Source organism: Canis lupus, chromosome 14, assembly GCF_011100685.1.
Source record: "Canis lupus familiaris isolate Mischka breed German Shepherd chromosome 14, alternate assembly UU_Cfam_GSD_1.0, whole genome shotgun sequence".
Taxonomy (NCBI): Eukaryota; Metazoa; Chordata; class Mammalia; order Carnivora; family Canidae; genus Canis; species Canis lupus.
Window position 1 is genome coordinate 5,400,913 of NC_049235.1, and position 13,654 is coordinate 5,414,566.

At 56.9% G+C, this 13,654-nt stretch overlaps 1 protein-coding gene across 1 annotated transcript in view; it reads left to right on the top strand.

The window, feature by feature from the left end:
- The first annotated feature begins 3,147 nt into the window (after positions 1-3,147).
- The window catches only part of PODXL (podocalyxin like), a 50,467-nt gene continuing 39,960 nt past the window's right edge, over positions 3,148-13,654 (top strand). The window contains 1 exon segment of the mRNA NM_001020809.1: positions 3,148-3,229. Within this exon segment, the coding sequence (NP_001018645.1) occupies positions 3,154-3,229 (76 nt within the window). The 5' untranslated portion in view covers positions 3,148-3,153.

Consider the following 13,654-nt stretch of genomic DNA (forward strand, 5'->3'; position numbering starts at 1 on the left):
AAAAAAAAAAAAAAAAGGAACCATGGGAAAAAGCATTTAAACCTTGTGGCATAGGCCCCTGTGTAATATTTCCCAGTTGGCATTCATGTTTGCATTCAGTATCTGTACCTGTATCTATATCTGTGATGTGCTATGTTGTTCTGGGTGGTCTGAAAACGTATCAGTTGAATAAGAAAGACTCCAGATTAAGAAGTTTAAAATATTCTAGGGGAGTGAACTCAGGCATAAGTATAACAAAAATGTAATGAATCGCAAAAGGATTGTGAATAGCATTTATAAAGTGCTTTGAGTTTCCACCACAAGCTCAGGTGATCTGGGCCAGAGAGCTTGCCAGTGGGAAGAAGCTGCTACATAGGATCAAGGACACAGGCCAGTTACCTGGGGACAGATCTGCTTACTGACTGTAGGTGACCCATAAGCCTAGGCAGCCTCAGGCCTCATTCCTGAAAGTCCCATGTGCCTAAGTGTGTGCCTATGCAGGGGGAGGGAGGGCAGAGGGTTGGATACCTGGGATGGTCCAGCGCATTCTTAATTTGCTAAAATCTCAGTTACAAGAGCAGGTCCCCTTTCCTAAACCCAGATGTCTGCTCTCATTTGAAATTTTGTATAATCTGGTGGTCACTGGACCCATCCTACATTGTGGGAATTTAAAATGCCCCAAGTGTTGAAACACATATTCTCCCTTTATAAAACGAACACGTTCCTTTCCAGGTTTTGAGAGAAATTAAATCTCTGAATGCAAAGCATTGTTTAAATCAGAGAGCATATAACATCAATTTTTAAATTAAGGGATCCCTGGGTGGCGCAGCGGTTTGGCACCTGCCTTTGGCCCAGGGCGCGATCCTGGAGACCCCGGATCGAGTCCCACGTCGGGCTCCCGGTGCATGGAGCCTGCTTCTCCCTCTGCCTGTGTCTCTGCCTCTCTCTCTCTCTCACTGTGACTATCATAAATAAATAAAAATTAAAAAAAATTTTTTAAAATTAATTCCCTTTTTTTTTTTTCAATTGTACTGCTTAGTTTCAGACAGAGAAACAGGCTTTTGTTGACATGGATATTAGGGGAACAGTATTAAAATACATCAAAGATAGTCACACCCGTCCCACGGTATTGACAGGGAACACCCTCTGTCTTTCCCCTGTGTGACATGGAAAACAGGGTCAGAACGATCCTGCAGTAACTTCCCGATGAAAACAGCGTGGTCAGCCGTTCCCAAGGTTGAGCCCGGCTCCGGCTGCGGCTCCGGCTGCGGCTCCGGCTGCGGCTCCGGCTCCGGCTCCCGCTCCTGCTCCCGCGGAACCGCAGCCAGGGCTCCAGCGCCTCCTCTGCCGCCCCTGGACGCCGCCGCCGGCACCGGGCTCGGGCTCCAGGTCCCCAGGGCCGGGCCGGGCCCCCGCCTCCTCTCCCAGACCATCTGGAAGGCGCTCGGACCATCAGCCCAGGGGTCCCGGGAGCCAGACCCAAGCTGCCCCCTACCCCCTGCCCCCTGCCCGCCTCCCCGCGCCCGCTCCCCGCCCCCAGGGTTCGCCCCCCCCCGCCCCGCCCCGCCCCCGAGCCTCCTCCGCGGGGGGCTCCGGGGGGCTGCGGGGGGCTCCGGGGACTTCCTTGCCCTCCCCACCTGACAAATTTTGCAAAAGCAAAACAACGACAAAAAGGGAAGGCGTTCTTTGTCCTTTCACTGGGTTAACTCGGTTTAGGGAATTCAACTCCCGCCCCCACCCCGAGTCGTCCTCTCACCGTCCCCGAAGCGCGGGCCGCTTCCTGCTGCGCTCGGGGCTCGGGGCCCGGGTCTAGCCCCGGAGGCCGCGGTGCTGTCCCTCCGCTACGGATGCAAAGAAGCCCCGAGGGAGCAGGAGCAGCTCGCCTGGGTCTTGACTACTGACTAGGTGGGCACAGCTGGGTTCGGAACCCGAACCGGGTGTGACCCTGGGGCCCACATTTCCACTGCTGTTCCTTACACAGCAAGAAGAGGGTAATAGCTGCAGCTTGCTGAGCAATTAGTACTGTGGAAGCTCTTCTCCCAGCGACTCCGAGAGGCAGGCACGCACTGACCACGTGCTGGGTCTTGAGCGGGTCTCTTAACCTCTCCTTGACTCCTTTCCCCGTCTGCAAAACGAGGCTAAAAATAAGGCTGTTGTGAAGAGTGAAGGGGATACTCCTGGGGAGGCCCTGAGGACACAGACGGGCACGTATTCACCCCGCAGCAAGCCCTATTTTTTAGCCCATCGTGCCCATCTCACAGGGAGGGAACCCGGGCTCGGCGAGATGGAGCGACGACCTGGCCCAGACCGCCCGGCGCACGCCCGGCCGCCGGGACCCGCTCGCGAGCGCCGCTGGGCCGCCCGCAGGTGTGTGGCACCTGCCGCCCGCACACGCGCCTCCCCGCGGGGCGCCCGCACACGCGCTGCGGCCGAGGCCTCGAAGGGCCCTGAGCGCACACGCCAGGCGGGGGCGCCGCGCTCCGGCTTCGGGCTGGTGTCGGGGGACCCCCCGCACCCCCGCGGAGGCGCTGCGGGCCGCACCTGCGCGCCGGGGCGGGAGCGGTCGCGAGGCGGGAGCCCCGGCCCCCCGGCCCCCGCGCCCCCCCGCGCCCCCCGGCCCCCGCCCGCCCCGAGCCCGCGGCCGCCCCGCGCTCCCCCGCGCCCCCGCCCGCCGCCCGCCGCCCGCCGCCCGCCGCCCGCCGCGCTCGGGGCGGAGTTTCCTCCGCGCTCATTGTTCCCGGCCCCGCCCCGCCCCGCCCGGCCCTCGGCGGCCGCCCGCGCTCCTGGGGGAGGGGAGGGGAGGGGAGGGGAGGGGAGGGAGGGGAGGGGAGGGGAGGGGAGGGGAGGGGAGGGGAGGGGAGGGGAGGGGCGGGGAGGGGCGGGGGCGGCGCGGACGGGACGGGAGTCGCCGCCGCCGCCGCCGCCGGGCCCAGCCGCGCAGACACCGCCCGCTCGTCCGCCGCCGCCGCTCGTCCGCCCGCCCGTCCGCCCCGCCCGTCCGCCGCCCCAGCCCGGCTCTGCCGCAGCGGCCGCGAGGAGGGGCCGCCGGAGCGCGGCTCGCAGCCCCGGGTCTGCGCCGGCCGCGCGGCACCGCCAGGCCTCCCGCCGCGCCCCCCCGCTCCGGCCGCTCGCGCGCGGGCCCGCAGCCACCTGCCCCCGCCGAGCCCAGGCACGATGCGCCCCGCGCCGCCGCCGCCGCTGCTGCTGCTGCTGCTGCTGCTGCTGCCGCCGCCGTCGCTGTCGCACGACGGTGAGTGGTGGCCCCGGCCCGGCCGCACCTCGTGGCGGGACCCGAGCAGCCCCTGCGCGCGCCTCCCGGCCCCGAGCCACCCGCCCCGCGCCCGGCCCGAGAGGCGGCAGGTGCCGGGCCCCGCCGCGGGCCGCCCCGGCTCTCGGCTCGGGTGGAGGCAGGGGGAGGCGCACCGCGGCGGGGCAGCGGCTTTGCGGGCGGAAAGAGCGCGGGCCCGGGGCACCGGCGGCTCCACGCCCGCGCGGCCCCCGGGCCTGACCCCTCGTCCTCCGCGCCGGCGGGGCGGGCCACCGCCCGTGTAGTCGCCGGGTGCCGCGGAACGGCGGGCTGGAAGCCCCCGAGGACGTGCCCTGAGGCAGGGGACGAGCCTCCGGGAGCGGCTCCCGCGGGGCTGTGCTCCGCCTTTGCAGAGCGAGGGTGTTCCGAGCGTTGTGGGCAGTTCAGCTCCCCTGAGCCCCTGCTGGGCCAGGGAGGGGGAGTAAGTGGCCCTTCCACAGCCTCAGAGCCCCCTAGCTGAGTTGGGTCCCTGTCTCCTTTGTCGCACATAGCCGGGAAGGTGAGACACCCCCCCCCCCCCACAGGAAACAAGCTTGGGTGCATCTTAGAAACAACCCGCGTATTTTTTCTAAAGGTGAAACGTTAGCCTTTTAGGGGGGACGAGTGGGTGGCTGCAAACCCAGCCAAGCAGGTGTCCCAAAGCCCCTAAGAACAGCTGGACGGTCAGCCCCAGGAAGGAGGTGCATTTCTTTGTGGCCCACCCAAGCACATGTCTGCAGAGAGAAAGAAATGCAGGTGGTGCTCCTACCCCGGGGCCAGGAGGACTTAGGGGACACAGAGGAAAGGGACCCTGCTGCTGGCAGGCGCTGGCATTTGGGGCTGAACGCTTAGGGGCAGGGTAGGATGGAAAGTCAGTACAGCCTCTTCCGTGCACTGCATGGAACCCCTGGTGGGAAGGGCCTGGTTCTCAGAGGTCAAGCAGGTGTGAGCACCCTGCAGCTGCTGCCCTCAGTTGCCACCAGGCTGGTCTAAAAGGAAAGGGCACTTTCCGTGGGCAAAAAGTATGTGCTCCCAAAGGGTGTGTTGTGGTGTGAGGAGTGGTCTGAACAGCTCTGAGGATGACCGTGACCTCACATTTGCACGCCCTGTAGGGCTGAGAAGATGCTGGAGGGTGGCCACTCAACCCTGCTCTCAGAGCAGCCAGACTTCAGCGTGGGCCTTGGCATGCACCTTTTTGGAGAGAGCGTCTTAGCAACACCCGGAAGGGAGATGGGCTGTGTTGGCCAGGGTAGGCAAAGACAGGCTAGTTCTCCGTGCGCCAGAGCCTAGAGAGACTGAGCTTGGAGGAGAGCCGGGGGGGCATCTCTGAGAGATGCTCTGGAGCCAACCATGGGAAAAGCTGCAAGCCCAGCTCATTGCTGGCATCAGGGCTGGGACTGCCTTCCCCAGCATCTGGGCACATCCCAGAAACCATGCCTCTTTCAGGAAGCCCTCCTCAATTCTAGCATGGGGCATGGCGCGTGGAGGGAGCTTGATACATGGGAAAAAAATGAACAACAGGGACCAGCACTGCACTCCCACCCAGCAAGTCTCTTGGCCTTTGCAAGCTTCTGGTGCCCAGTCTCTAAATGCTATTGCAGTATGTAACAAAGGGATAAACGGAAGTGTTTGGAAACACGTAAAGCACAAGGGACTATTATGATTATTTGTATACCTTGAGGCAGAAAAGGCTGGAGGGGGCATTGGCTGTGCTAATTCAATACTTTCCTTTAGGGAGTCCGTAAGGACCACCCCATCTCTCTGCCTTTCCGAAGATGGGGCTGCCTGGGCTGCCATCATGGAGGGGTGTAACCCCCCAAACTGGTGGAATCCTGTGATTCAGTTCTTTTTTTTTTTTTTAATTTTTATCTATTTATGATAGCCACACACACAGAGAGAGAGGCAGAGACATAGGCAGAGGGAGAAGCAGGCTCCACGCAGGGAGCCCGACATGGGACTTGATCCCGGGTCTCCAGGATCGCGCCCTGGGCCAAAGGCAGGCGCTAAACTGCTGCGCCACCCAGGGATCCCCCCCTGTGATTCAGTTCTAAACAATAAAGATTACAATGCAAATTTCTCTCTCTCTCTCTTTTTTTTTTTTTTTTTTTTAAGATTTTATTTATTTATTCATGAGAGACACAGGCAGAGAGTGAAGCAGGCTCTATGCAGGGAGCACAATGTGGAACTCGATCCCGGGACCGTGGGATCACGCCCAGGGCCCAACGCGGCGCTAAACCTCTGAGCCACCCGGGGATCCCACAGTGCGAGTCCCCTTAACAAAGGCACCACCCCGCCCAGGTCCCCTCCGCAGCGTGCCTTTTAATACAGGCCGATCACGCAGCCTCCAGCATAAGCATTAAACCAGGGGCCCAGCAGCCCATTAGACAGACTTCGTTTCCGTACTTTTAGTTTGATGTTCATTGGGTGGAGCCACACGGCCTCTGAGTTCAGTTTCCTTACCTGTAACACAGAGGAGCAGAGGGCACCTCTGTCTCTCGTTGTGTAACATTTCTGGGGTTTTCTGCCCTGTTAGCTGCCAAAGGACAGGCTGACTTACGCCAGCTGTCTGATCCAGTCATTTCACGGGTGAGTCCTGGGAAGGGAAGGGGGCTGGCCTGCTGGAAGACACTCAGACTTTGGCTCAGAGGGACCCAGGAGACTGTAGACAAAATAGCGAACCTCTTGAGCCTCGGTTTCCTGGTCCTATGAAATCGTAAGGAAGTGACCTTGTAGGTTGCTCTGAAGATGGGAGTTACCATATGTAATGAGCTCGACCGTGTGCCGTACTCCTGGGCAAGGCTCAATAAATCCTAGCTATGATGATCAATAAAGCATACGGACTGAGAACTGGATTTCTCCAAGGCCACCGAGCGCCAGCATTCTGCTAATGTTTGCAGGCGGCAGTTGGCGTGTAGTAGCAAAGAGCGAAGCTCGAAGCTCTCGTGCCACAAGGTGAGGGAGAAGGAGGCTTGTGTAAAAGAAGCGGTAAGATGCGGGTAGGGGTGATCTAGGCGAAGCTTCCTGAAGGAGGTGGGGGCTTATGCAGAGATTTTAAGATAAAAAGGGTCAGTGTGGGGGCGCCTGGGTGGCTCAGTCTGTTGAGCATCCAACTCTTGGTTTCAGCTCAGGTCTTGACCTCTGGTGGTGGGTTTGAGCCCAGGATCTGACTCTGTGCTCGGTGGGGAGTCTGCTTGGGATTCTCTTTTTCCTTCTCCCTCTGCCCCTCCCTGCCGTACTCATTCTTTCTCTCTCAAATAAATCTTTTTTAAAAAAAGGTCAGTGTGGGGTGGCAAGACCATTTCATAGGCACCCAGAGGTGAACTTTTAGAGCCCAGAGAGAAAGCTCCATGGGATGAGTTCAGGGAATGGAGGTATTCCTAGCATGGTGCTGCTTGGGCATGCTCTGAGGCAAGAGTGAGCAAGCCATGGGAGTTAGGAGCAGACTGGGCGCAGCTGGCTGGAGAAGAGGAGGGGTATGGGGGGGGGTCACAACACTGGGTGGCAGTTTGGCCAGAGCTTTGGGGTGTAGCCACCCAAGGAGGGGCAGAAGAGGGGGTGTCGTCTGGCAGTCAGCAGGGCACAGAAGTGGGGACAGAGGCAGGGAGGCTGCACCACATCTGCCCTTTCCTCAGGCATCCATGTTTGAAGGGAGAGGAGAGGTGCTGCTGGATGGGGTTTGATACCTCTGCCCTCTGGAAGCTGAGAGAGGAAGGGGCCCCCACCGGATTGGAAATCCTCTGAGCGTGGAAGACTTAGAGATTTAACTCTGTCTTTAGGTATCATCTCTGTTGAGAAACCTTCTAGATGGAAGTAAATTATGTTTGGGCATCTCTTCCAGCGTGCAGAGAGCCCCTCCAGGGCAGGGGCCGCAGCAGTTTCTACCTCCAGGGCTCCACGCAGCAATGGGCATTGAGCCGTTGCTTGACATTTTACCTGCACCACTCAACTGAGGGGAACTGGCCTAGACCCTGGTTTCAGGATTTTAAGTAGGGGAACCCTAGGCCACCTCACCTCCTGGGCAGTGATGCTGGCCAGTGGGCTAGTCCTGCAGCAGCCAGAACAGGTAGGAACACCTGCTGAGGGTCCGGGCTTCGGGGCTGGAGATCCTGGACCAGACTGTCAGTGGCTGCTGGGAGGACAGCTTGGCACTTAGCTCAAGGCCCCTCGCTCCTAAGTTAAATGGGAGGAACCTTCTAGACAGGTTCCTGCACTTCCTGGGGAGAGGGGTCGGGACTTAGATGGTTCTACCCTGGTAAGAGCTTGCTTCTTTTTTTTGTTTGTTTTGTTTTTGTTTTTGTTTTTTTTTTAAGAGCTTGCTTCTTTACATCCTCTATGCAGAGGTGAGGCCTCAGGAGCCCTCTGCAAGTTTGTGGAATGGAAGCTCCATATGAGAGACCGAGAAGGAGCCTCTTCTGTCCATCCGCTGGCCCGTCAGCCCGAGCCCCAGCCCCAGCCCCGGCCCCGGCCTGCCTGAAGACTTCCTCAGACCTAGAGGCCAGGGAGCTCTTTCCTCAGCTCCTGGCTCACTTTTTATTTGCGCTTGAGGGTATGATGCAGGGCAGGGAGCTCAGCTGGCGGCCTTTCCTGTCATGTCCCATTTTCAGGAACACAGGTGAAGTTGCTTGGGTCTCCTTGTCATGGGTCCTGTCCACCTTGTCCACCTTGTGGGGATGTTAGAAGACCAAGGACGTGGCAGGTCTGGGGTTGGGACTCTGGGCCACACGAGCCTCATGATGGTTAGGTGTTCCCTTCCGGAAAGCCTTCAAGAGAATCTCCACGGAGGAGACAGTGCAGGAAGCCTGTTCACATTTGCAAAAGCATTACCGTCAGACCCCTTCAAGGAGGCTGTCCAAAATAGCATCCAGGTGGCAAAAGGTAATTTGCACGGTGCTTCTAAATAACCCAGAAAATCATAGAATACAGAATTCTAGAACTGGGAAGCCTTCTGGAAATCATCTTCTACATCCACTCATTTTGCAGATGAGGGAATGCAGACCAGGGAGTAGGGTCGCCTGCCCAAGTCCTAGTGACTCCCAGTGCCCTGGGAGATGGGTGTATCCAGGTGTGCAGCCACAGAACTGACTGGGCTCCTGTGCTCATTCTCCCCTGGGCACTGGAGAAACTCACTAACACCCTTTTCAGGAAGGGTTTCATGATGGTGACCTCGCTATATTGTGCCTGCACTCTCCCCATCCCTCCACCTTCAGGGGAAGTCGAGGCTTGGAGCTACTTTATTACTTGGAATTAGGCTCTCCACAGGCTCTCCCTACCATGTCACTGTGCTGCCCACCATGTTGGCCACTGTGTACTTGTCTGTCTCCCATTGCCTGTGAGCCCTGGTGGTGATGACATCAGCCAGCCAGATTCTGGAACAAATAAATGAGTGGGTGGCAGTGCTTGTTGGATGTCTGGTGCACAAATTCGGCCTTCCCCGCACCGCCCACCCAAGCCCTTGTACTGGCTCTGGGCTCTGGTCCGACCCTGCACCACTATAATGATGGCCAGCACAGTCCCCCCAGCCCTGCTTGGCCACCCGGCCATCCATCCTCCCTCTGTCCCCACCCCTTTCCCTGACAAACCACTACCACCCTCTCTTGCTTTGCAGCCTTATCCCCCACGGGTCAGCCACCTTGGACTTCCCTATGGCCAGGGTGCAGGGTGGCACCCCGTCCGCCAATTGTCATGGCCGGAAGGCTGTGTGCCTCAGCCCAGGGGGAAGAGAATTCTGAGGAATGGCTGACCCAGGCTTGCCAGGCAGCCCCAGGTTGGGATGCTGGGGGCCTTCCCAGAACCAGGCCCCCCTGGAGGCACATGGGCTCACCAGGAGCCCACAGCTGTCTCACCCCTACCTGTCAGCATAGGAGGGACAGTGGGAAAGCCAAGCCTGATGAGGGGACACTTTGGAGGCAACGCAGCCCTTCTTACCTGAAATTCATGGAGCTCTCTCCCAGGGGGCCCCCTGTCTTCATCTGGTCTGATCCCCCTGCTAACTTGCTCTCAACATGCTCACTGGAGCCACAGTCTCCAGCCAGGATAGTATGAGGTTGTCTTGGGATGGCTTTTATCTCACAGATCATTCCAGGGAAAGGAAACTGAGGCACAGCACTGAGCACTTCTAGTAGGTGACTCAACCAGCATTCCTCTCAGATAGCCACATGCCTCACTCCCTCATTTCTGTCAGCTGTCTGCGGGAACGCCACCATCTCAGAGAGGGCTTCTGGGCTGCCTTGTGTAACACAGCCTATCCGCCATACTCTGTATTTTCTGCAGAGCACTCATCCTCCGGGTACATACTCATTTCTTTCTTTGTGCGTCTCTTCCCCCCAGTAAGACTCCAAGTTCCATGAGGGCAGGGTCCCTTGTTGTCCAGTGTTGTAGCCACAAGGCGCCTGGAACAGGACCTGGGATATAGTAGATACTCAGTAATTGTTTGCTGAACGAATGAGTGAATGAATGAGTGGGTCATGGCAGGACTGGTTTAGAACCTAGAGTCCTATCTGCCAGTTCTGTGCTATCCATTTACAAGGCCCTGACCTCATTCCAGAAGAAGACAGGCAGGTGGCGGGCGGGGTGGCCCCGGGCCTGGAGCGGGTGGGCTGGCTGCATGGGCATGAAGGGGAGCAGGACTTCTGGAGGCAGGAGCACCGTGGGACGTGCAGCAGCCTTGTAGCTGCTTCCGGGCCTCCCCCGCCTGGAGGGCCCTTCCATGGAGGTTAGGGCTGCTGGTGCTTAGAACTTGGTTTGGCTGCTCTTAGCCATTAAAAATAGTGGATTGGCCAAGACAGCGATGTTCTCTCTCTCACATGACAGACGTTCATGAGGTAGTGGGGTGGGTTCCGCCGTCTTGAGCATGCCGCCCCATGGTCCATGACGGCTACTGGGGTTCAGCCACCAGGAAAAAGGAACAAGAGGCCTGCAGCTCCTCTTTGGAGGGTGGCTGCCAGAAACCACACACCGCACTACCAGTGACATTTGTTGGACAGAACGTGGTCCTGTGACCACACCTAGCTGCAAGGGAAGCAGGGAAGCAGCCTTTCCTCAGGGAAGACTAATTTTTATTTAGGCACCCACGTGGCTAACCCAGAAATTGGTGGTTCAGTTACAGAGAGGTCGTGGGGTGCCTGGGTGGTTCAGTCGGTTGGGCGTCTGACTCTTGGTTTTGGCTCAGGTCGCGATCTCTCAGGGTCGAGGGATCAACCCCTGTGTGGGGTTCCCCACTCAGCCCGGAGTCTGCTTGCCTCTCTCCCTCCCATTCTTTCTCTCCGCTGGCTCTCCCCCAACTTGTGCACACACATACTCTCTCTCTCTCTTATTCTCTCTCTCTCAAATAAAGTCTTTAAAAAAATAAAGAAGTCACAAAGAATAGATGTGAGAAGTCCCTAGTGGGCACTCACCATAGAGTCAAGTCCCTGAAAACCTTGGGTTTGGGGCCCCTGAGTGGCTCAGCAGTTGAGTGCCTACCTTCAGCCCAGGCATGATCCTAGAGTCCCAGGTTTGAGTCCCGCATCGGGCTCCCCGCGTGGAGCCTGCCTCTCCCTCTGGCTGTGTCTCTGCCTCTCTCTCAATCTGTGTCTCTCATGAATAAATAAAATCTTAAAAAAAAAAAAAAAAAAAAAAAGAAAACTTTGGGTTTTCTCTGCAGCTGCACTCACTCCTCATCTTGCCAATCAGATCAACTGCTTCTGCATGAGTGAAACACGACCACTTGTCTTTCATGGCCTAAGGCTTTGCACCCCCCCTCAACTTTGGCTAAGCCAGTTTCAGCTTGTCCCTTGTCATTGTGGCTCTGACCTTCTGGGGTACAGATGCGAGTTTCCTTGTAGCGCCCCAGGGACCTTGCTGCTCCCACTCAGGCCCGTTAGCTCTGAGCTCTGCCAGGGAGCCGAGGTGCCCGAGGGACCACCCATGAGGGACCACCCGTGAGCCGGGCCTCCTCCCGGCTTGGCACTGGGGGGCCTGCTTCCCCTCACTGTCCTCTGAAGGGGAGAGAAGTATTTGTAGCATATCCTCCCCTTTCCTGCTCTTCAGGGCCAAGGGCAGGGCCGAGGGAAGTACGGTCTTAAAAGCTTGGTCCCTGGACACTCAGGAGACTGGAGCTGGAGGCCAGTGGCTGGAGGTGCTCTGGGGGCTGCCTTGGGGACCACCAAGAGGTTGGGGTATACCCAGAGGGGAAAGCCAAGAGTAGGCCAGTATGCGGGAGGAGGGGCTTTGCCTCCCACCCACTTTGTGCAGCTCTGCTCTTCTCCGTCCTGTGTGGTAGTCTCCACAGAATTCCTCTGAGACAAATTCTGCTATCAGAGTGGAGAAAAATGGCAATGTCTTGGCACGGAGCCCCAGGCTTGGAAGTTGGATGCATGGAGTTTAGTCTGAGCTGTGGCACTGGCCAGCCCTGTGGTTTTAGGCTTGCTCCCTGCCTCTGTTTCTCTAGCTGTAAACCACATACAGCGCCTTCCTCTACCAGTGAGGGTTAAAGGCAGTCGCACTGGTGGTGGGCCTGACGCCTAGTAAGCATCAGTACTTTGGGGTTTTCTTTCTTTTGTTGGCTTGAGCTCTTGCCCCGTGTGACGTTGATAAATGATGAAAGGGAGTCTATGCTGTAACCTCTCTGGGCCAAGCTTTTGCCCATTTATTCGCTGTCCCACAGCGGGGTCACTCTGGATGAGGGCCCCAGTCCTGGGCTGTTGTAGACCACGCTCCCAGATGAGAGATGAGAGTGGGCTTAGCCAGGAAGGGGCTGCAGTGGCCAGCACCCCCCCATTCCTGGTTCCTACCTGGTGCTTCTCGCTCCACTTCTGGGGGCACCACCTGTCACTTCAGGCTGCAAATTAAGGCTTTCCGGAAGCCACCAGTCCCTGATCCTGGCAGCCCCCAAGCTTCTGCCCATCACACTGGGAAGTGGAATGTCACATCCTACCACTCTTTCTGCCTAGATCAATACTCCTGTGGCTGCTCTTGCTCTGCTGCGCCCCCACCCCCACCCCGTGTAGGCTGCAGACCTGAGTATCACGCTCTAAAGAGCTTCCTTCCTCCTCCTCCCACCCTCCCTGACTCCAGTACCAAATTCATGGAGCCGCCATCCAAGTCAGGCAACAAAGCATGATGGCAGCCTTTATAGCATCTCTACATTTTTCCTTCTTCTGGGAGGTTGTGATCCTGCCCTAGATATAAACCAGGGAGCCAAGTATCTCTTCCCAAAGATGAGAAGTGAGAGGAAGATGGAAACTACTCAGAGAGCTGCATTTGGCTTTCTGCACAATAATCCTGGGAGGGGGGAAAAAAATTGCTCGCTGCCTCAGTTTACCCTTGTGGTAAAACAGGGCTAACACCCTATTTTTTTGGTTTGGTTTGGTTTTTTAACCTTTTCTCAGGGGGGTGGGGGCTGCTGCAGCATGGAGGCTTGAATACGAGGCTTGAACTCATGACCCTAAGACCAAGACCCAGCTGAGATCAAGGGTTGGGATGCTTGACCAACTGAGCCACCCAGGCGCCCTTTATTTTTTACTTTTATTTTTTTTTTTAAGATTTTATTTATTTATTCATAGAGACAGAGAGAGAGAGAGAGAGAGAGAGAGAGAGGCAGAGACACAGGCAGAGGGAGGAGCAGGCTCCATGCAGAGAGCCTGACCTGGGACTCGATCCAGGGTCTCCAGGATCATGCCCTGGGCTGTAGGCGGTGCTAAACCGCTGTGCCACCGGGGCTGCCCTATTTTTTTACTTTTATAACTTGGTAAAATAAGCTGTGTCTCAAACTGTGCATAAAGAAGATGCCACTGGTCCTCAAGATATTAACAGGTATGCTCTCAGGACATGTTTGTTAAACGAATAGGAAGTTTTTCATGAACAAGAGAGAAGCATGATCCAAAAAGTTTGGAAAAGCATGCTGACTCTTCCCCTTCTTGGGAAGTCAGGGCATGTTATGATCTTACATGCCCCCAGATCTTTGTTTTTAAGAAGAAAAATAGATTTGATTTGATTTATTTATTTATTATTTTTTAAAGATTTTATTTATTTATTCATAGAAACACAGAGAGAGAATGAGAGGCAGAGACACAGGCAGAGGGAGAAGCAGGCTCCATGCCGAGAGCCTGACGTGGGACTTGATCCAAGGTCTCCAGGATCACGCCCTGGGCTGCAGGCGGCGCTAAACCGCTCCACCACTGGGGCTGCCCGATTTTATTTTTAAAAATATTTTATTTATTCATGAGAGGCACAGAGAGAGAGAGAGGCAGAGACACAGGCAGAGGGAGAAGCAGACTCCATGCAGGGAGCCTGATGTGGGACTTGATCCTGGCACAGTGGGATCAGGCCCTGAGCCAAAGGCAGATGCTCAACTGCTGAGCCACCCAGGCATCCCAGGATTTCTGTTTTTTTTTTATTTTTATTTTTTAA